Source organism: Sphaerodactylus townsendi, linkage group LG06 (genome assembly GCF_021028975.2).
Source record: "Sphaerodactylus townsendi isolate TG3544 linkage group LG06, MPM_Stown_v2.3, whole genome shotgun sequence".
Lineage (NCBI taxonomy): Eukaryota > Metazoa > Chordata > Lepidosauria > Squamata > Sphaerodactylidae > Sphaerodactylus > Sphaerodactylus townsendi.
The window spans coordinates 104,774,194-104,792,021 of NC_059430.1; the positions used below are offsets into that span (position 1 = coordinate 104,774,194).

The 17,828-nt window shown below is 48.5% G+C and overlaps 1 protein-coding gene across 2 annotated transcripts in view; it reads right to left on the minus strand.

Moving 5' to 3' along the window:
* Positions 1–449: 449 nt before the first annotated feature.
* FGR (FGR proto-oncogene, Src family tyrosine kinase) overlaps positions 450–17,828 on the minus strand; it is a 74,135-nt gene continuing 56,756 nt past the window's right edge. The window contains exons 5-13 of one of the 2 annotated variants that reach the window (XM_048500758.1): positions 17,497–17,595; positions 15,910–16,013; positions 10,545–10,694; positions 9,667–9,831; positions 6,771–6,950; positions 5,145–5,221; positions 3,481–3,634; positions 2,495–2,626; positions 450–1,439 (exon numbers count right to left, since the gene is read on the minus strand). In XM_048500758.1, the coding sequence (XP_048356715.1) occupies positions 1,231–1,439; positions 2,495–2,626; positions 3,481–3,634; positions 5,145–5,221; positions 6,771–6,950; positions 9,667–9,831; positions 10,545–10,694; positions 15,910–16,013; positions 17,497–17,595 (1,270 nt within the window). In that variant the 3' untranslated portion in view covers positions 450–1,230. Of the gene's footprint in view, positions 1,440–2,494; positions 2,627–3,480; positions 3,635–5,144; positions 5,222–6,770; positions 6,951–7,965; positions 8,122–9,666; positions 9,832–10,544; positions 10,695–15,909; positions 16,014–17,496; positions 17,596–17,828 lie in introns of both variants that reach the window. The other variant, XM_048500760.1, reaches the window with a different exon arrangement.

Here is a 17,828-nt window from a genome sequence, read left to right on the forward strand (position 1 = left end):
ACCTTTCGTGGGATGAAAGGGTTAACTGCCTTCTCACCCTAGACACTGTGATCTTCATAGCAACCACCTGGACTTGCTAATTACCCTTAAATAATGGAAGATGTTAACCACAGATCTTTGGTGTGGTGCCTGACTCAGCCTTGAGACTGGAGCTCAGCTGTACCCATTATGCTTGAGCTGTCCCAGTGGAAACACAAGCCCGCTTGCTAGCCTGAAGGATGTCTCCCAGACAGCTACCTGTCATCATGTCAGAGGTTGCTTTGTGATGGGGTAGGCTGGGGAATGACAACAGCCCTGCAACAGCCCCCACTGAAGGGCCCCTCGTGATAATCCAAGCCAGCACGGCAGGGTCCACTCAGTTGAGACTCAAAGGGGAGTTCGCTAACCCATAGCATCATCCTGCAGCCCAGCAACTATAGGGGAGGAAGAAATTGGGGAGCTGACATCAATCATCATTGCCATCAATCATCATATTTCAGCAATATTCTCCCCTCTTGCATTTTAGCCTCACAACAACCCTGTGAGGTGGATGAGTTCTCATTATCACCTTCCAGCACAACAGGTTTGGGACAGGGAAGGAAAAAAGGGATGATTCTTGTTAAATAAAATCCAGTTTTGTGTTTACTCTTTCAAACACCTCTCTAAGACATATTGTCACCTCAGTTTCTGATGGCAGCATTTATATCTATAGATTAGTTTCCCCTGACAGGATTTCTGTTTAAAAGGTCTGAGTGTGTGGGTGGGGGGCGGGGGGGCGGGGCGGGCGGGCGGGCGAGCGGGGGGGGGAGAGCCAACAGAAACAGGCTTCCTTTTGGGGGGAAAGCCTCAGAAACAGGCTCCCTTTTGGGGCCTCTGTTTTTCCTCAGGGTGTGGGTGCTGTTGTATTTTTTGGTGGCAGCAGCGGAGAAGGAAGGGGCACACTTTACAAAACCCACTTTCTCACCTCGCTAATCCTAACCTCGGTTTGTCATTCTGGCATGGCAGTCACCTGGACAGAGGCAGAATTTCAAACATAAATTCGCAACCAAACAAAACCCTCCCCAAAGCAGAATTGTTTTAAAAAACCTCAGAGTTCAACCCCAATTGTACAAAAAGAGACCCCCCTGCTCCCCTCCACTTTGGAGAGGGAAGGAGCTGTTTGTATACACAGTCCCAAAGTGCCACAGCCCTACAAGGGGACATAGTGGGCTGTCCGTGGTCAAGAGTCCCAGCTGACACCCCTGGCAACTATTATTGGTTGTCACCCGGCTGATACTGAGGCTCTGTGGCGGTAAAATAGTCTTCGAGGAAGGATTGGAGGTATTCAAAGGTGGGCCGCTCCTCGGGTTCCTTCTTCCAGCACTGCACCATCAACTCATGCAACGAGAGCGGGCAGTTCCCCGGGCACTGCATGCGGTACCCCCGTTCGACCTGCTCCAACACCTCCCGGTTATTCATGCCTACGGAAAAGAAACAACAACGCCAGGCGTGGATCAACCATGAAGACCATCGGGAAGAGTCCCAGGGGCCAACGGTCTTGCCATGGTCCCAAGTGGGGGATATCTAGCAGTTGCCACCACAAACTAGCCACAGGAATTATACAACTTAGCATTGACACCCTGCTTAATAACCCAGATTCTGGGTTAGCAAGCAAATGGTGGAAGGCAGAGTTTAGGAAGGGAGGGGTCTCAGTGGGTTATAAATACGATTGACTACACTCTCCAAAGCACGTGCAGACTACAGAGATCAGCAGAGGCGTAGATCCAAGGGGACTGGGGGGGAGTGCATGACGCACTGGGGGCGTGGTGGGGGCGTCCCGGGTGGGATGGGGGCGTTCCGGGGCAGGACGCACCAGTGCACCGGGCACTTTTTCCCCTTGCTACACCTCTGGAGATCAGGTCCCGCAAATAAAATGGCTGCTTTGGAGAGTGGAATCAATTGCATTTATAACCCATTGAGGTTCCTCCCTTCCTAAACTCTGTCCTCCACCCCCACCCCAAAACCTCCATCTGTTTCCCAACTCAAAGCTGGGAATCCTGAATCCAATTCCTGCTGCATAACTTATGGGAAGTCCTTTATCTCTGACTGAATTTAAAAATGAAATTGCAATCCATTTTGAGTCTCCGTGAGAAACAAGCACGGTACTACAAATGAAGTAAATACAATAAATTTTATCTGCGGAACAGCTTTCGAGACTCCTCTCTGAGGGTGCATTGATACTACAAAAGAATGGTGACTTCAGAACTCCGAAGTTCTCACTTGCTAAACTACAAACTCACTTGCTAAACTACAAATTCCAGGATCCTACCTGGGGAAATGCGTTAAGTTAAGCTTGAATAAAAAACCTGTGCAACTTTAAAAGGTAGATGTGCCCTCTGCCATTCCTATTTTAAGCCCTGTATCTCCCCAACTGGCAACTTGGACAAAGCAACACAAAAGCCGCTCCCCAAAAGCAGACCAAGTCAAAGGGAGAAGTGGCTGTAGTGAGAGAGCTATATCACTAAGATGACTTTACCTGGGTATGGTACTCGGCCCTTGGTCACAAGCTCAGTCAGGAGGATGCCGAAGGACCATACATCTGACTTGATGGTGAATTTGCCGTAAAGAGCCGCTTCAGGAGCAGTCCACTTGATGGGGAATTTGGCACCTGGCAGGAAGGGAGATGGGGAAGATTTCAGATTGCAGGAAAAAGAAGTGTTTCTAGGGCAGGGGTCTGCAACCTGCGGCTCCCCAGATGTTCATGGACTACAATTCCCATCAGCCCCTGCCACCATGGCCAATAGTCCGTGAACATCTGGAGAGCCGCAGGTTGCAGACCCCTGTTCTAGCGAATCCACTGCAAAGTCTTCGCCGCTGTGGAGGAAAGCACCACACTCCGAGGTAGTGCATATTCCACTGTCGAACACCTCTTACTGTCAGGAAGTCAGGAAGGTGGAATTTCTTTTCCTTCACCTTGAACCCATTACTCCTGGTCCTAGTCTCTGGAGCTGCAGAAAACAAGCCTGCTCCCTCACCAACAAGATGAAAAACACAGGTCTTGGGCTCTCCATCAAACACAATTTGCAATTCAGTGACCAAGTGGAGAGCCTAATTTTGAACAACAAAACTAAGAGAAGCCGGAAGGATCCAACCTCAACCAAGTGAAGCTTGTAGGATTCAACCTCCTGTCACTTGTATTGTTGAAGGCTTTCACGGCCGGGTTCAATTGATTGTGGTGGGGTTTCTGGGCTGTGTGGCCCTGCAAATCTACCAGACCATGGCCACACAGCCTGGAAAACCCACCCCAATCTCCTGTCACTTGTTTGAATACGCCCAATCTGAAGGTGCAAGACTTCCCAATGTAAACTTCATAAATGGAACTGGATGGATGTTATTTTTCTCGTCAATGCAGCCCTTCAGTACCACCATCTGATTCTGCTCCCCCAACTCCACAAATCACACCACCCTCGAGGTTTGCTTTGTCGATGCCACCCCACTCGCAGGGGACGCCTGGCAGCTTACCTTGGCGTGCTGTGTATTCGTTATCCTCAATGAGGCGGGCCAGGCCGAAGTCAGCAATCTTACACACCAAATTGTCTCCCACTAAGATGTTGGCGGCCCGCAGGTCTCGATGGATGTAGTTCATCCGTTCGATGTACGCCATTCCAGCTGCAATCTGAGTGGGACGAGAGAAGTCAGCAATCTGATGGAGGATGCATCTCCACCGTTCTCAGCTGTCCAGGGACTCATCCTAATATATCTATTACTGCTTTCTTCTTGAAGAACTTCCACCCAAACTCTCCCTGGCATGGTAAGACAGCACAGTAAGTCTGAGAAATCTCTTCTCCTATGATTAACGTTTCTCCCCCTGGCAGCAAGATCCTTCTGGCAGAAAGTGAGCAGCGGAAATCCACCTAGCTGGATTTTCTTTCCTCCTCTCCCTGCAGGTATTTAGCCTGAACAGGGCCAGAAGCAGAAGCCTGTGGCTTGCAGCCTAGGATTTGAAAGACACAGCTTGGCAGGCCTAGGACTAGCAGAGATTTGTTTGCGTTTTGCTATTGTTGCTTGTTTATCTGTGTGCTTGCACTTTAGAAAATGCTGTTTTGAGGCTCTCCAGGAAGAAAAAAAATGGCCTAAAAACACCCTAGCAAACATCTCTGGAATATTCTCCCCCCGCCTCCCTTTCTTCGATGAATATATCTTCATCAACAGTATGGGATGTGCACCCCTATGCATCTGAAGCGAGCTGTGACTCATGAATACATATTTGTGCAGAACATGGTGAGGGTATGAACACATGAAGCTGCCTTTTACTGAATGAGATCCTTGGTCCCCCCCAGGTCAGTCTTGTCCACTCAAACTGGCTGTGGCTGTCCAGGGTCTCCAGCAGAGGTCTCTCACATCACCTGATCCTTTTAACTGGAGTTGACAGGGATTGAACTGGGACTGTCTGTGTGCCAAGCAGATGCCATGCCCTCTTCCTGGGCAATTCTGAATGTCTCCCCCAGCATCACCCTCTGAGTCCATCCCTCCCATGCCCCAAGCCACATCTCCCCCTCCCGACCATGCGCCTGTTTGCACCTTGAAACGCCATGATTTATTTTTTGTCATTCACACAATATCTCCCTTCCCAAACAATGATGTTTGCAGCGCACAAAGTTCCCACATTCAACGCATACTACCAAAGCGGGGAAAGCCCATCTCCATGTGATAAAACACCAGCCACACTGGGAAAGCTGGAAAGGCTGTCATGGGGTGTAACGGCACCAGGGGATGAGGCCTGCCTTTGTAGTGTCCAGTCTGTTATCTCCCCCACCACACACACATATCTCCTGCAACAAACAGGGTTCTGAGTGGCCCACCCAGTGGAGGCACAGGAAGGAGAGAGAGGACAGAAATAAAACTGTTTCTCCCTCTGCAGTGGGGCATTGAGAGCAATAGGCACATTCTTCACACTGTGGACTGGTGACCCGGCAGCGGGGCAGGGGGCACCTTCCCAGCTAGGGCCTCAAGCTTTCATCAACATAATTTCTAGATTGTTCCAACCAAGTAGGCCCGTTGATTAAGCTGCTGGGGCAAACAAGTAGAGAGTAGACATTTTTAATCAGTGACCGAAGGGCAGGCTTATTTATTTTCCGGAACCTAGCAGGGAGTCTGATTTTGAAATTTAACCCCCTCCAGCTTACCTGGGCCGACATATCCACCAGCTGCGGAAGCTTCAGGAAGCGCCCGTCTCCGTCTTTTAAAAAATCCAGCAAGCTCCCTGTGGAGGGGAGGGGACGGAGGTCAGCTGCTGGTGGGAAGCCGCCCCCCATCATCCCAAGTTCCTCTGCCACACATGTTTCTTGCTCTCCATTTCTGCTCCGCTCTAATTACTGCTGCGAGCTGTATTGATGGATCCAACCCAAGCAACTGGGCTGTCCTCAGCTTTATCCTGGGTTAGAACGCAAAGCTCTAAGCACGCCACCAACCAGGACTGCTCGGCACTCACAGTCTTGCATTTTGAAGATCTCACTGTTTTCCAACTGCCCTGGTATGGCTGGGGCAGACCCTGTTTTCCAGGGTGCTACTCATAAATTACTGCCCCCTAGTGGACAGGGGTTTCCTGGGTACCTTTCGAAAATGTCTAGGGCAGTGATGGCGAACCTTTTCGAGACCGAGTGCCCAAATTGCAACCCAAAACCCACTTATTTATCACAAAGTGCCAACATGGCAATTTAACCTGAATACTGAGGTTTTTGTTTAGAAAAAAAGGTTGGCTCCGAGGCGTGCGTTGCTCAGAGTAAGCTTGGTGGTAATCGATGGCTTTGCTTTAAAGCAGCCGTGCAACTCTTCCAATGGGTGAATCATGACCCTAGGGGGGTTTACTCAGAAGCAAGCCCCATTGTCAGCAACTGAGCTTACTCCCAGGTAAAGGATTGCGCTTTTGTTTAACAGCGCTTAACAGGATTACTTACACTACTTCCCCAAAACTAGGTCTTTGGTTTAATGATAATAATCAAGCCCAATGGCCCAGGCCAGCCTAGATGGGTGTGTGGGGGCACTCTGTCTGTGTGTGCCCACAGAGAGGGCTCTGAGTGCCACCTCTGGCACCTGTGCCATAGGTTCGCCATCACTGGTCTAGGGTGCCTGAGTTCTCTCTCGTCAGATTTCCTTCCTCTTAGATCTCCAGAAGTTAAACCTTATGGAGGAGAGGGGGAGGCTGCTTTTTGCTTGTCATACACAGGGACATGGGGCATAAGATGTCAGAACGGCCATTTCTAAAGCTGTGGCAGCGGATGTCATTTTGAACTGTTGCAGCCTTACTCAAGGAAGAAAGGCAAAGTGGTTACTGATCAGCACTGGGTTAGAAAGCAGAAGGCTGAAAACTTGGAACCCTCTCCACTTAGGTACAGCTGAGGACAGCCTCTGAAGCTGAAACATGTATCGTCCTGATATTGACATCAACTGTGCATATTGGTTATTACAGCTTTTGTAAAGCAAGCAGTTTGCATTCCAGACCTGGGAGGTTTTTAATTTGCCTTTGCACACCTTATATTAAAAATCTGCCTGATTTTAATTCTCTTACTCTTGTGAATAGTATATTCCTCCATCATGCAGAGAAAAGCCCTCCGTAGTATACAATGGTAAGGCCGTCAAGTTCGCAAATAGGGTGTTATAAAGTGCCCCTCCCTGTTTCACCTGGGGTCCACCTAATCCAGACGATTCTTTGCAGCCCCCTCCCCCATTGGCTGCCTGCTTGCCACTCATAACCCATGAGGCTCGTTTCTGGCTGAGCAGCAATGCTCTTGAACTCAACCTCCATTTCAGACCTTGGCTCATGAATTCAGTGACAATATAGATGGGCTCCTCCGACACCACAGCGTAGAGCTGCACCAGCTTGTCATGCCGCAGACGCTTCATGATCTGGGCCTCTTCCAGGAAGGCTTCCGGAGACATGGTCCCTGGTTTCAGGGTCTTGACGGCTACTTTGGTGGCTCCATTCCATGTGCCTGAGCAAGCAAAGAAGCGTCAGGGCCACGGAGGCAGAGAAAGGATGGCCCGCCCAGAACACTTCCCATCGAACCCAAGTGAAAAATGGAGATGAATGGGGAATGGCCATGAATGGATCAAAATGGTGCTCGCTACATGAATGCTGGGGAAATGTGCAAAAATGAAATGAAGCCTCCAGAATATGGAACCTACAAATGGGGTGAGCTCTCCCCATCCTTCAAACTGAAGCAAATAGTTTCCTTTTTAAGTAAAGTAGTTTCCTTTTTAAGTAAAAACACCAGAGGTATCTGGCTAGATCAAGCAAGTGAAGGAAAAAAGATTCCACCTAAACATCAGGAACAACTTCCTGACAGCCATTGAGGGAGCATTTCCTCCATGAATCTGTCTGACCCCCAAGGCAAATCTCTTGAGACTGGGATTAGCCAGGGAAACAAGAAGTCTCCCTTCCTTGTCTCTCTTGTGAAGCACCAGAAACATACAGCGTGGAAATTAACCGCAGCCAGCTATGTTCGTTCCCTTGAACAGATAATTGATTTGCAAGAAATGAACAAGTAAAACTTTGCAAGGGCTTGAAGCTACTATGGGAAAGTAGACGCTGCTAGCTGATTTTTCCTTCTGATTGAGAATAGACATTGTCAAAGGGCAGGGCTTCCTCAGTGGTAGCACCCTGACTCCCAACAGCCACGGGCCCAGAACCAAGTCTGCTGAATTTTCAGTGCCAGCCCTACCTAAGACAGCCCCTCACAAGCTGTCCAAGCATTCAGGCAGAAGTCCCTCCTGGCCTTTCCACCCAAGCTCTTTTCATCTAAAGACAAAAGAGATAAACTTGTCCCTGCAGAGCATGTTCTCCAGCTCTGTTAAGGCACAATGGCGATCATCCGTGCCCCAATAGGTATAACCTCCAGCCTCCCTTAGAAGCTGGGGGATACTAAAATGTACCCTCCTACCATGGGTCAGCCCCATAACGTTCCCAGCTCTGTGCAGGCTGACAGTATGACATATACCCCACCTTACCCATCCACACTTCTCCGAAACATCCCATGCCAAGCCTCTTGTTCAAGTATATGGATTCGCGCACGATTTCCCATGCGTCTCTGGCCAGTCCCATTGTCTGGGGTTTCATATTGGGACAGACCTTGGTTAGTAGGTGGCAGAGACCATCATTGAATTCTGCAAAGGATGGGATGGGGGTGGGATGAATGAGGGAGAGAGAATGAGGTGGAAAATGGAATGATGAGTTTGGCATGCACCCGCATAATGGTTCGCACCCAGGAAGAGGAGGAGGAGAATACAGGCCTGTATGTTGCCAGGCTGCAATATCTGCTTTGACCACCAGATGGAGCCCTCGGCTTATATTTAGAGCAGAAGTAACCTTTCATAATTAACAATAAAAATGGAATTTTGGAAAGAGCTTTTCAACTCTTTGACTTCTGAAGCATTTCCTGCAGTTCTTTCCATTATGGAATTGTGTAAAGGATCCCTTCCCTTCTAAGGTCCCTCTCAGATTTCCAGATGATTGGCTTTGTGTAGTTTGGGGGGTAACTAGAATGAAAAGCTTAAAACAGCAATTGTAGAACTGATCTGGAACACCAAGCTCAAAAAAAAGATGATGGAGCTATTAAAGAATGCCTAACAAATGTGCAAGTTGCTGTAGAAGGAGAGCTGCAAAGTGCTGTTGCCAGTTCTTTCCAGTGGCCAGTCCTGAGGCGATGTGGTCACATGTCTGGCAGGTCAGAACAAACACCAAATTCATAAGTGTGGCTTGAAGCATTTTTTGGCTCTTCTCCCCCTGCTGGTCTGCATGGGTGAAATACAGAAAGGCAAATTAACATAGAGAAGAGCTGAAAATTAAAGAGGAGCAAACATGCCTATTTCAAGTATTTTCTCTGATGTGGTAAATGCTGCCTCTTGCCACAGGAGGGCGCATTGAAATGAAAGATTTCAGCGTGGGTTCCTGAAGATGGAACCACGCTATACGAAAATTCCAATAGGAACCTGGGTTGTGGATGCACAACCTGACTCAGAGTGATGTACATCGGGAGAACTTTAAAAAGCACTCACTTGCTCAAAAGCTGGCAAAGGTGGAGTGGGAGGAAATCGGAAAGCTCCTTCTCACCTCTTGCATGACTCCCTCACAGATCTTGCTTGCCAGTCCAGTCACACACCTGTGACCCAACACCTGTGCTGAGTGTATCATGCAGTTATGCTCTCATTAACTGTGTGTGTGTGTGTGGAGGGGGGAAGCACACACACTGAAATTGTAGAATACTTTGGATTTATGCCCCACCTTTCTCTCTTGTAAGGAGTCTCAAAGCGGCCTACAAACTCCTTCCCTTCCTCTCCCCACAACAGACACCTTTGGGGTAGGTGGGGCAGAGAGAGAGAACTGTGAGTAGCCCAAGGTCGCCCAGCAGGCTTCATGTATAGGAGCAGGAGTGCGCCACTCATGTGGAGGAATGAGGAATCAAACCAGGTGCTCTGGATTAGAGTCTGCCACTCTTAACCACCATACCATGCTGGCTTACCACACTGGAGAATGATTCTCTGTCCTAGAAGGGCCAATGTTGCCAAAGCCCACCTATCTCTATAGTGGGGGCAGCTTCTTGGTGTGGCTAATCCCACCTCGCCCCCACCCACTAGTGCCCCGGTGCCTCTTCCTCCTCCTCTTCCTCCCCTTCCCCTTCAGGCCCCCCAGCCTCCTGAGGCCAGCCCTACCCATCCACACTTCCCCGAACTGCCCGTTGCCCAGTTTCTTGATGAGCTGCAGTGATTCACGTGGGATCTCCCAAACATCTTTGGTTTTGACGGAAAGGTCTGCCAACTTGGGCATCCCCCTGTGGCAGGGCACGGCCAGGCGGCAGCAGAGCCCCGCGGCTCTCTCTGGCCGAAGGAAGATGAAAGGGAGAGAGAGAAAGACATCAGAAGAAAGAGAGAAAACGGTGAGAGAGCAGGCACAAACACTGCACAAAAGTTGCCTTGACTGGACTCTTAAAATCTCCTAAATCAGCGGTGTCCAACTCTGTCGCTTCAGAAGTTCATGGACTACCATTCCCATCAGCCCCTGCTGGCATGCCAATTGGCATCTGAAGCGACAGAGTTGGACAACTTTGTCCTAAATCAATCAATAAATCCTGTTGACAAAAGGCTACCATTACAACATGGCAGCCATCAGTAGGACTGTGACACGGTGGGAGGTTCCAAGCCAAGCGTCACCCTACAATGGAGACTGCTTCTCTCTGCAGACCTGGAAGTAATTCCTCCCCAGCTGTTTCCAACCTGCTCCAAGGAGACAGAGGAAAGCAAGGATTGGCTCTTTGTTTCAAGGAAGAAGTAAGCAGACGCCAGGAAACAAACTGGTGGGCCACACAGTGCGAATCACTGCATTACAGCAATCGCTCACCTTGTGGCTTGGCTCATCCACTCAAGGTCATCAGTGTCACATGACCACTACAGTGAAGCGGAATGGCAGACCGGGATTTCTTTGGTCCAATAAATGTAGTTAATCCTCCCACAAGAGACCTGAAGGAGCTTCCTAGAGGCAGGCCCCTGGTTGCAAATGCTCTTGCTGACCCCGACAGCCTCCCTCCCCTTACCTATGTAATGCTGGACCAGCTGCTGCACAGTCTCAAACTGAGCCCGCGTGGTGATGTAATAGCCTCCACTGTCCAGCTTCCGGATCTTATAGTGCTTGATGTGGTCACCTTTCATCTCGTCCCAGTCGCGGATAGACAGAGAGTAGGCACCTGCCGGAAGGGAGAGCGGAGGAAGGGTCAGGCTGGCAAAGAGTTCCAAGAGATAAAACTGGAATGTTACGAAAGGAGCTTTCGTCTGCAACAGCCCCCCGTCATCAGGTGTAGGAATGGGACTCAGGCACCCGTCTGAGATGGTGGAAATATAAAGGGCAGGTAGACAGAGTCCAGATGGCATGTTTTCTCTTGTTAAAAACTTCTGCACATGCAAAAGGGGTTCGGTGAGGGGAGAAGTCGGAGCTCAGCTAGTTTGTATGCCCTGCTAGACTTGCTTCATTCTGCCAAATTATGGGTTTAATAGGCTGTTATGGGTTTCCTGGGTTGTATGTTGGTTTTCCGGGGTGAAGTTAATCCTCCCACAAGAGACCTGAAGGAGCTTCCTAGAGGCTCTGGCATCTTCATGCTGGCCACAGATGCAGGTGAAATGTCAGAGGAGAAAATGCTACTGGAACACAGCCATACAACCCAGAAAACCCACAACGCCCTAGTGATTCCGGCCGTGAAAGCCTTCGACAATATATGTGCATTTAATGTTCAATCGTGGACCACATGCCATTTAGCCAAGATGAATTTGGTTTAATTTACTACCTTGACTGCCTTCCTCCCCAACAGGGAGCCCAAGTCCCTTAGATTCCCCTCTCCTCCATAGCTTAGTGGGGTAGCTTAGGTTAAGAGTATGTGACTGGCCCAAAGTCACCCAGCAGGTAGGGGGGTGTGTGTGTGTGTGTGTGTGTGTGTGTGTGTGTGTCTGTCTGTCTGTCTGTCTGTCTGTCTGTCTCTCTCTGTCTCTCTCTGTCTCTCTCTCTCTCTCCATGGCCTTCCAGATCCCACTGCAATTCTTCTCAATGAGATTGATGTCCACGTCCCAGTTTTAAGGATCGTGTGAAGCTAACTTCTGCTGTCGAACCTTTAGTCTACCAAGTCAACGTTGTCTACTCTGACTGGTAGGCTACAGCCTTTCACATCATCCACTGTTTGAATGGAAATGCTGTGGATCGGACCTGGGAGCCTCCAAAAGCAGATTCTCAGCCACTGAGCCACACACTGACCCCATTTAATGACACTCTGGTAGACCTCCTGGTTTAGAGCCCACCATCTAGCGGAAAACTAGTGAGATGTAGTGACCCGTGGAGCCAGCAGATGGTGCAATTGTGCAGGAGCCAAAGTTTGAAAGGAGTTCTCTCTCTCTCCTAAGTACAGTGGTGATGTCCTCGAGATCTGAATTGTATCTTCTTCCCTGCCAAACATGGCTTCAAACTTTGATTCTCACACCCACCGTATTCAAAAAATGTGATTTTTGCTGTACTGCACCTGTACTAATCTAGCACAAGAAAAATGTTAAATACTGCATGATGCATTCAGACATGAATTAGGTTGGGATACTTAGTTCAACTGCACCCCCAACCTCTACTCCCTGTAGAAAAAAAGGTGCCCATGGGGTTATTTGGGGTTAGGAAAAAGGCATGGGGGGAAGGATGAACCCCCATGTCAGGGAGATAAGTCTGGCTGAGGAGGATATGAACGGATGTCCAAATGTTTCATGCAGTTTGCACCTGAAAACCTGGGATGACTAAAAGGTTAAATGAGACCCTAGAAAGGCTGGATTTACTCTCTAAAGCAGTGATGGTGAACCTTTTCAAGGCCGAGTGCCCAAATTGCAACCCAAAACCCACTTATTTATTGCAAAGTGCCAACATGGCAGTTTAACCTGAATAACCCCCTCGAACAGGGGTCAGCTTGATGTAGCCTCCAGAAAGTCCCACATGTGCCGCCCTGCGCCTCTCTAGCATCTCTGCCGCCTCTGCCCCCCCTTCCCCGGCAGCAGCCACCTGGAACACAGGCACCAGGCCTGCTCGCTGAGGTGCATGCACATCAAGTCCTCCCTGCTCGCTGAGGTGCATGCACATCAAGTCCAGCGGCTCAGGCCAGCCTAGATGTGGGAGGGCAATTCCCCCCCCCACATGATGGACTCTGTGCGCGCGTGCCCACAGAGAGGGCTCTGAGTGCCACCTCTGGCACCTGTGTCATAGGTTCGCCACCACTGCTCTAAAGTACCTTGGGAGGGCCAACCCCCTATGAATTCCACTCTGATATCAAATATATGTGCTGGGTTTTCACTACACAAACAGAGAGGAGGTTATAAAGCGCAAAAAGTTGTAAACTGCATTGTCCAAAGGCTGTCAAATACAGGAAGTAGAGGGTGTAAAGTAGTTATGAAACATTTCAGTATACTCAAGAAAATTGTTTGCAACAGCTGCAAGCTGGTAATAAGCCAGTCTCCACGGTTCTGCTAAGCTGGAGAACTGGCCAAGGAATTAAATAAGCAACTTCCTGAAAAGCAGAAGGGGGGTGGCATAGAAGAAGAGCCATGAAGGGTATAGGACAGTAGTAGTGAACCTATGGCACTCCAGATGTTCATGGACTACAATTCCCATCAGCCCCTGCCAGCATGGCCAATTGGCCATGCTGGCAGGGGCTGATGGGAATTGTAGTCCATGAACATCTGGAGTGCCATAGGTTCACCACCACTGGTATAGGACATTCAGGGACTGGAGGCAGGGAAGGGAAGGAGCTGAAAGGGAACAGAGAGGCTCTCTGAAGAGTTTATCTACCTATTGTCTTTTTATTGCCCCCTTCCTCCAAGAGACTTCCCTACCTGCGCTTTAGCTATTTGTACACCAAATTAAGGGGAAAGGGAGCGACTGACCCAAACTTGCACTCTGAGATTTCTGGCTGAGTAGAAAGTCAAATGTCCCATTTTATTGAATGCATCTCACTCCCAGGAAAGTGTTGTTCGTATTGCAGCCCCTCACTTGTTGCTGTTTTTACTCTTCTGGGGGCTGCAAATGAACATTTAGTTCTGCCATATGCGTGAATTCTGTTTCTTTGCTTGCTATATGGATGTGTGAAAATTAAAAGGAACGCAAGATTTTAAAAAGCCGAGATAATATGCGAAGCCCAATGAATAAATAAAATTATTTTTAAACTTCCCTTTTCACAGCTGGTTTAATAGCTCTGTGCTATTTATCCATATTGGATAGACTTTAAAGAAGAAGAACTCTACATCTTCTGTCTAAACACAACATCAGTGCTCTATGTTCGTGGATAACGTATCAGACTGATGTGCTGATGGACACAAAACATTGGGAAAAATTCACAATCTGAAATTTAGTGCACAGAAACTGAAATTGGTGTGCAAATAACAATCACAGGTACAGCTCAGATAAGGGAGAAGTGAAATCAGGATGGGAATTTGGGGGTTGGAATAAAGGGCAGGAGAATTTCAAGATAACCTTTGTTACGATGAACTCAGAAAATACTGCTTTCAGTATAAGCCAATTCAGCAGCCACAGCTAACTGAACAGAAACACAAAGACTTTCTACAGCTGATTCTATGGACAGAAGCCCTTGCTCTCTTGTTCCAGTCAATAAATATACATCCTGCGTGTATGTACGTCCACCTGTTTCTAAGAAACAGCCAATTCGGGCCCACTTCACAAAATGAAACTGGGGACCAGCAGAGGCGTAGCACCAAGGGGTGTGTGTGCGTGATGCACCAGGTGGGTGCCCCACGGAGCCATTCCAGGGGCGTGGCAGGGGTGGGACGGGCGCTTGGAGGGGTGCACCGCGCACACGCGCACTGGGCGCACTTCCCCCTCGCTCCATCCCGAAAGGACCAGTACCTTCATAAATATGTGGCTTTCAATCACATGTTCATATGTACTGTATATGCATTACTCAAAACATGTACCAAAAAAATCAAGTGTACACTGTACATGGATTGTATATGCTTTCATCTTAACTTGTGAACCAAGCTAGTATAATCTTAACAGTTACACCTTTCTAAGCTCATTGACTTCAGTGAACTTAGAAAAGTATAAGTCTAAGACAGAAAAGCTTCTAAACCCACCCAGTTCAAGATGTGAATCATGACATATTTCAAACACACCCAATAGACAAACATTTTAAATCTGAATACTCACCACCAGCCCCAGTCTCTCCAAATGATACATTGGAGCTACTTCAAAGCTGCATGGAAGGATGTGGTACAGTCCTCTCGTATGTACTTAAGTGCCACCAAGTCCCAACTGACTCATGGAGACCCCAGCAAGGGGCTTCCCAGGCAGCTAAGAAGCTCAGGTGGCCTTCCTCTACAAAACCTTCCTTGATGGTCTCCTATCCAAGTGCTGACATGGCTTAGCTTTCGAGATCTCACGAGATCGGACAATACCACACTGCTGCCCTCCCACACTCCTCTTATGGGGACTTGATTCCCCTTGCAGGACCACTCATTTAAGGATAAACTCTCATGCCTCATTACATGCTTCTTTTGTTCCCCCACCCCATAGGTGAGGAGATTTTGACAGGCAATTCACACACGGACATCCTGAAGCGACAGTGTCTTGTGAGAGGACCGTGCCAGAGGTGCAGTTCGGAAAATGTTTGTATTTAATGGTCATGTGGGAATGGCAGTGAGGGGAGAGTTAACCCTCCTCCTTCGCAAATCCACAGCCTTCTCTTCTGTGACTATTTTTTAGAGTCAAACACCCTAACTGGAATTCCAGTTCGAAAACTCGAACGCTCCACCACTTCGTCCATCCTGTTGATAAGAAAGAGCTTGCCTTGGTCTTGCCACATCTGCTTCTAATGCCATACAAAGTACCAGTAGAAAGGCTAGAATCCTGCCCGGCAACAACACGATGAGAGACTTGGGGAGCTGGGAATGTTTAGTTTGGTGAAGAGAAGGTTAAGAGGTGACATGATAGCCATGTTTAGATATCTGAAGGGACGTCATGTTGGTGACGGAGCAAGCTCGTTTTCTGCTGCTCCAGAGACTTGAAACAGAAGTAATGGGTTCAAGGTGAAGGAAAAGAGATTCCACCTAAATATCAGGAAAAACTTCCTAACAGTAAGGGCTGTTCGACAGTGGAATGCATTACCTCGGAGTGTGGTGGAGTCTCCTTTAGAGGTTTTTAAACAGAGGCTGGATGAACATATGTCGGGAGTGCTTTGAAAGTGTGTTCCTGCATTGCAGGGGATTGGACTTGATAGCCCTTGGGGTCTCTTCCAACTCTATGATTCTATGATTCTAACACAGGGTGGTCTCACCTACCAGAGTTTGCCCAGGAAGCCCCCTAAGATATTGCTGGCACCACAGAATTCAGAAGCTTGTCCTGGAGATTAGGGAGAAGGAAGGAAGCGCATTTACCTTTGGTGGTCTCGCTCTCGCGAATGAGGAAGGTCCCCCGGGGGTTGCCATGGCACAAGAGCTGCCTCTCTGCATCCTTACGGCCAATTTTCCCAAAGTACCACCTGGAGAAGGAGACGTACACGTGAAGCTGCCTTATTGTGACTCAGACTGCTGGTCCCTTGGTCTCTGGACCCTAGCAGTGGATAATTCAGTTGGCTCTAATCAACATGGCATCACCCAACGCTCCGTGTCTAACATGTGATGGAATGCCAGGAATTAGCTTATTAGAATTTGTGAAGTTGCATTATGAATGAGGTTTATACAGATCGAGGTCATTTGTCCACCTGACTTGGCACTGACTCCCCTGGAAGCAGATCTTAGGAGTCTTGGGGGAGTTTCCACTTCTACCTGACCCTTCTAACAGGAGATGTCTGCTGGGGTTCAAATCTGGGAAGCTTCTGCATGCAAAGAAGATGCTCTGTGACAAAGCCACAACCCACCCCAGCCCACACCCCCATGAGATGAATCAAATATTGAACACATGAATTGACCTTCTGCTGTGTCAGATGTGTGGCGTTGAAAGGACAGCATTGACTCCCTGACCGGTAGTACTTTCCAAAGTCTCTCATACCATCCACTAACTGACCCCTTTAAATGCAGATGTTGGGTATTGAACCTGGGACCTTCTGCAAGCAAAGCAGATGCTCTGCCACTGAGCAACAGTCCCATCCCTTGGATACATGGTGGTGCATCACACCATGGGGTTTTAAAGGCAGAGGAGAGTGAAGGCAAAGCCTGCCTCATTAGCTAGTAGATTCATAGTGCAATCTTAGGCAAAGTTATTCCAGTTGAAGCACACCGAAATCAAGGGGCTTAGACTGGAGTCACTGTATGCAGGACTGCACAGCAATGCAGCTGTTGTAATGGAGGCCTTTGCTGAGCAGTAACTTTGACACTGTCCTATGACGAACTGCAGCACTGAATGCAGAAGGGAGTCTGTAAAACAGAGTTAAGAAAGGCCAGGTTTGCAAAAGCCGGAAGTTCAGATGGAAGAATCAACTGCACCAGACTGAATGAGGAGGATAACGCTTTTGAAACACTCCCAGATCTTAAAAATTCCCTGAAAACAGAAAGCCGATACAGAGAGCAAGGAGAGCGGGGCAGAACTATTCTCCTTGCTAAGCTAGTTTTCCACATGCAGGGGTTTAAAAAAATGTTAAGGAATAATCAAAGCTCGAATCATCCACCTGCGATTTGAAGACATGCAGTTTGGAGAGGGGGTCACGGGTTGGGATAGAGCTTTGCAGGTTTGATCCTTGGAACCTTCAGTTACAATATAAGCAGAAAACGATTGTTAGGAAAGGCTGTTCTCCTTCTGTGTTCCCAGAAAGCAGGTCAGACGGTAGTGGACTACTAGATGGATCTACAGTCTGGCTTTGCATAAGGTAGGGTCAACAATGTGACTCTAAACTAAAACCTCAGGGCACAGGGTCAGCCCTCCTGGAGCACCAGGACCTTCTGCTTGAATGTATAGGGGAGAACTCTTACAGAAATACATGCATGTTTTTGGACAACGCAGACATACCCAGAGGCTATCCTACTTACTCTTCTGCTTGGATGGAGTCCACAGGTGCCACGTAATTGCTAGGAATGTAACCCGTTGCTCCCGTGCTCAGAGACCGGGCCTCCCACCAGTCTCCCTCTCTGAAGAAACAGGAGAAAACCACATGAAGCCAGCTAACGTTTCAGGCTGCCAAACAGAACCTAGCTTCTGTGTCAAAACACCCTCTTTTAATACCATAACTCTAGTATTTCTCAGCAAGGGGAGTGAACAGGAAGCTACAGTGGTTGCAGTGCTGGACTAGGATTCAAGAAACTAGATTCAAATCAGCCACAAAGCTCATAGAGCAGTGATGGCGAACCTTTTCAAGACCAAG